Source organism: Aedes albopictus, chromosome 3 (genome assembly GCF_035046485.1).
Source record: "Aedes albopictus strain Foshan chromosome 3, AalbF5, whole genome shotgun sequence".
Taxonomy (NCBI): Eukaryota; Metazoa; Arthropoda; class Insecta; order Diptera; family Culicidae; genus Aedes; species Aedes albopictus.
In genome coordinates, this window is record NC_085138.1 from 381549456 (window position 1) to 381552710 (window position 3255).

The 3255-nt window shown below is 39.4% G+C and overlaps 1 protein-coding gene across 1 annotated transcript; it reads right to left on the bottom strand.

The window, feature by feature from the left end:
• Positions 1-1779: 1779 nt before the first annotated feature.
• On the bottom strand, positions 1780-2349 carry LOC134291839 (tetraspanin-9-like). Its single transcript, XM_062860101.1, has one exon. The coding sequence runs from the start codon at positions 2225-2227 to the stop codon at positions 1907-1909; it is 321 nt and encodes a 106-aa protein (XP_062716085.1). The 5' UTR covers positions 2228-2349; the 3' UTR covers positions 1780-1906.
• Between the last annotated feature and the right edge of the window lie 906 nt (positions 2350-3255).

Below are 3255 nucleotides of genomic sequence, written 5' to 3' on the forward strand. Positions count from 1 at the left end.
TCCTCATGTGTAGTACTACATCTGCGGTTTATATTTCACCAAAATCCCTTCAATGAAAATTTATACACTTAGGCTTAAGGAAGATGTTACATAGAATTGAACCTGTGTTGCACAATAATCGGTATAATTCTACGATACTTTTAGGCGGAACGACTCGATGTGTGAACCGTCACCGGATTTTAACAGAAACTTATATGTTTTCGAATGGATCAGTTTGTTCTCTACAGCCAATGCCCGGAGCGCTCGATTAGGTTTTGCATACAGGTTTAATGCTCTCATTCGTCTCATCTAGAGAAGCAGACTTTTCTGCACTGTGGTTTAAAGTAAGTTGTATGCGTCTGGTATTGGCTTAGGGAACACAGTTAATCCATCATTCATCCACTATGCGTAGGTTTAATTTTGAACTTTTATTTAGTCCCTCGAAACGTGTGTACGGTATTTGACAGGTCTACATTATTTGGACTACGCCAAGTGGAGTGTACAAATCTTAATAAAATGTATTTATCAGAAAAAAAGCATAATGCAGGAAAACAGTTTTCGTCGGACGTAATCGTACGACGCCGTCGCCATACGGTAAACTCTTGAAACAGATTATAACGCCAAAGTATATTATTTCAAGGCATTTGAATGTTAGTGTCATTTTATTTCCAGTGCATCACTATAATTTATCGAACAATAACAACCAAAGGCAGTTAATCACTTAAAAAAATCATACCACATTCAATCGATGTAACACGCGTTTACAAATCAGCTAACAGTCAACTTGCGACAAATGTACAAATGTTAGTCATTATAACCGCTGCTGCTACTGGCTGCTATAAGTACCGTTTATGGTCCAGTAGTGACTGTATGCTTCAAAATGATGGAACGATACCGATGTCGATATTTCAAAACTCATTTCCTTCGTATCTTTATATATTTATATGAACTCCCTATACTACATTTTTCCTATACCAGTTACAAACGAGAATATATACCTATATGAATATTCCATTTAAACAATGAGCAGCTTCAGCTTTTTTTCCTCCGAAAAGTAGATGTATCACAATCCTTGTTTTTTTTTGTATTTCTAATGTTCGAAGTTACTATCTACTTTCAAAGAAGATTTTACATTAGGAATGATGCAGAGCTGTGCTTGATTCAGTTGTTGATGACATAGTTTCTAGAGAAATCTTGAAATTGATCATAGGGATTATTACAAAAATTGTTAAACAATATGTATATTTATTTCCTTACATACCGAATAAAATATTATCGCATGCTAAATGCATGATTTGTGGTGGTACTCCTCATGCTAAAAAGTGCTGTCCGTCGAAGAAAGACATCCGGAACTTTAAATACTTGAACTGCTGCGGCAACCTTGTTAAACTTGAGTTGTTGATTCACGTACCGGGCAGATGAATCGGGATGGTTGATTAAAGTTGATGTCATATAAAAGTGAAGTTGTGTCAACTTTTTTGGGCTTTCTCTCTAGTAAAACACGATATAGGCTGAGCTAAACCAATTCGGTTATTTGGTTTACTATTTAATACATGTCCACAACTTACATCGATTAGCACGAGTTTTGAATTGAATCTACAGTAATATAACATTAACTTATTGTTATTACGCACTTTACCTAAAAATTGTGTGATTGCAATTTCATCTCCTTTAAGGTGAAGGAGCACTACGTTCACTTAATAATTTTCCTAGCTGTTGTTGGTGCTTCTGCATTTTTTTTTTCAACCTTTCCCAGGAAACAAACGAAATGCATTCAGTTTTTCCTTATTTTCGCTATTGCTCGTAACATCGAAAACACACTGCTTGCCCATTCTCTTAACCTTTTCCGATAAACGTTATACACTCCACGCCAATCGGTCTTCGTATGACTCGCCTCTACGACCACCACCTCACATCCCACCCTCTTTCAAAGCACAGCCAGCATGTAGTAAGCCATCACCATGGCCGGAACCATAGCAAAAGCCAACCCCACACTGGCCACCCCAAGCCAACCGGCATTCTTCAACAGCTCCTTAGTCACCGCGTCGTAGCATCCATCCTTAAAGATCGTCAACGAAGTCTGCAACTCCTGACACGGACGTTTCCGGCCCCCGTAATCATCCTGGCAGCACGAATCCGGAATACGATCGCGCCAATCGACGAAACTTTCGACGCCGCAGCACTGCAACTCCTCCTGGGTCATGTCCCACGAGATGGTCATCATGCGGCGGCGACCGTAGAGGGTCATTGCATCGTACAGGACCTCCCGGAACGATTCGGTGACGCGATCGCGAAAGATGTATCCCAAAATGGTTCCGAGGAAGAGGACCACGAACAGCAGGAAAAAGAACAGAAAGTACTGGGGAAAAGAATAGGGATATTATTAGTTTCGTAGTCTGAGTTGGTTATTGGGTTGACTTAGTAGACTTAGAAGGAATGGCATATAATATACTGGTTTTTCGATACTTCTGACGTTTTGGTATGTATGAGATATCCTCTTAAAACTTCCTGAAATTCCTTGCAGTCCTTCCTGAAAACTTTTGACACTTCTGAAACTGCCAAAAATTCTCTTCTATTGTCCTTTCAGGAGGCTTAATCTCTAGTATCTTCCTGATAATCCTGGAAATCCCATGTAACTGCTTAAGTCTTTTTGAAATCTCCTAAATCCTTCTTAAATCTCTCCTTGAAACCTACTGAAACCCCCTTGATATCACTTGTTTAGGTTTAAAGTTAGATTTTGATCCACATTAGAGAAACATGTCTGTACGTTCGGTAGAATGCATCAATATACTACATTCAAAGCAATTGTAACCATCAGAAATAAAAGATCGAGCACATAAGCGCATTCTTCATGCTGTACAATGCGCCAAAGTTTGTACCGTATCGTGAGAAAAGTCCCGCATCCACTGTAATAGTTCCGTCCTCGAAATACAAGTTTTCCGTGTATATGTTAAGGCCGCGTACCATCCAGTCAGTGCTAATTGATTGTGGAACTCCAGAGATTAATCAGATTCCGGCAAATCAATACAGATGGTCTTAAGTGTGCAAACACCTAAGACCATCTGTATTGGAAATCGACATTAAACCTCTAAAAAAATCAAGCGTTTTTGACGCCAACCTGAACATTTGAAACTTATTGAAGCCAACTTGAAATTCCTTGAAAATCACCTAAACTCCCGCGAAACCTCCTGAAACCCCTTAAGCCACGCTCTGTAGCCTTTTGGAACCCCATGAATTTCCTCAAACACATCGTAAACATGCTGCCCTTGTGAAATC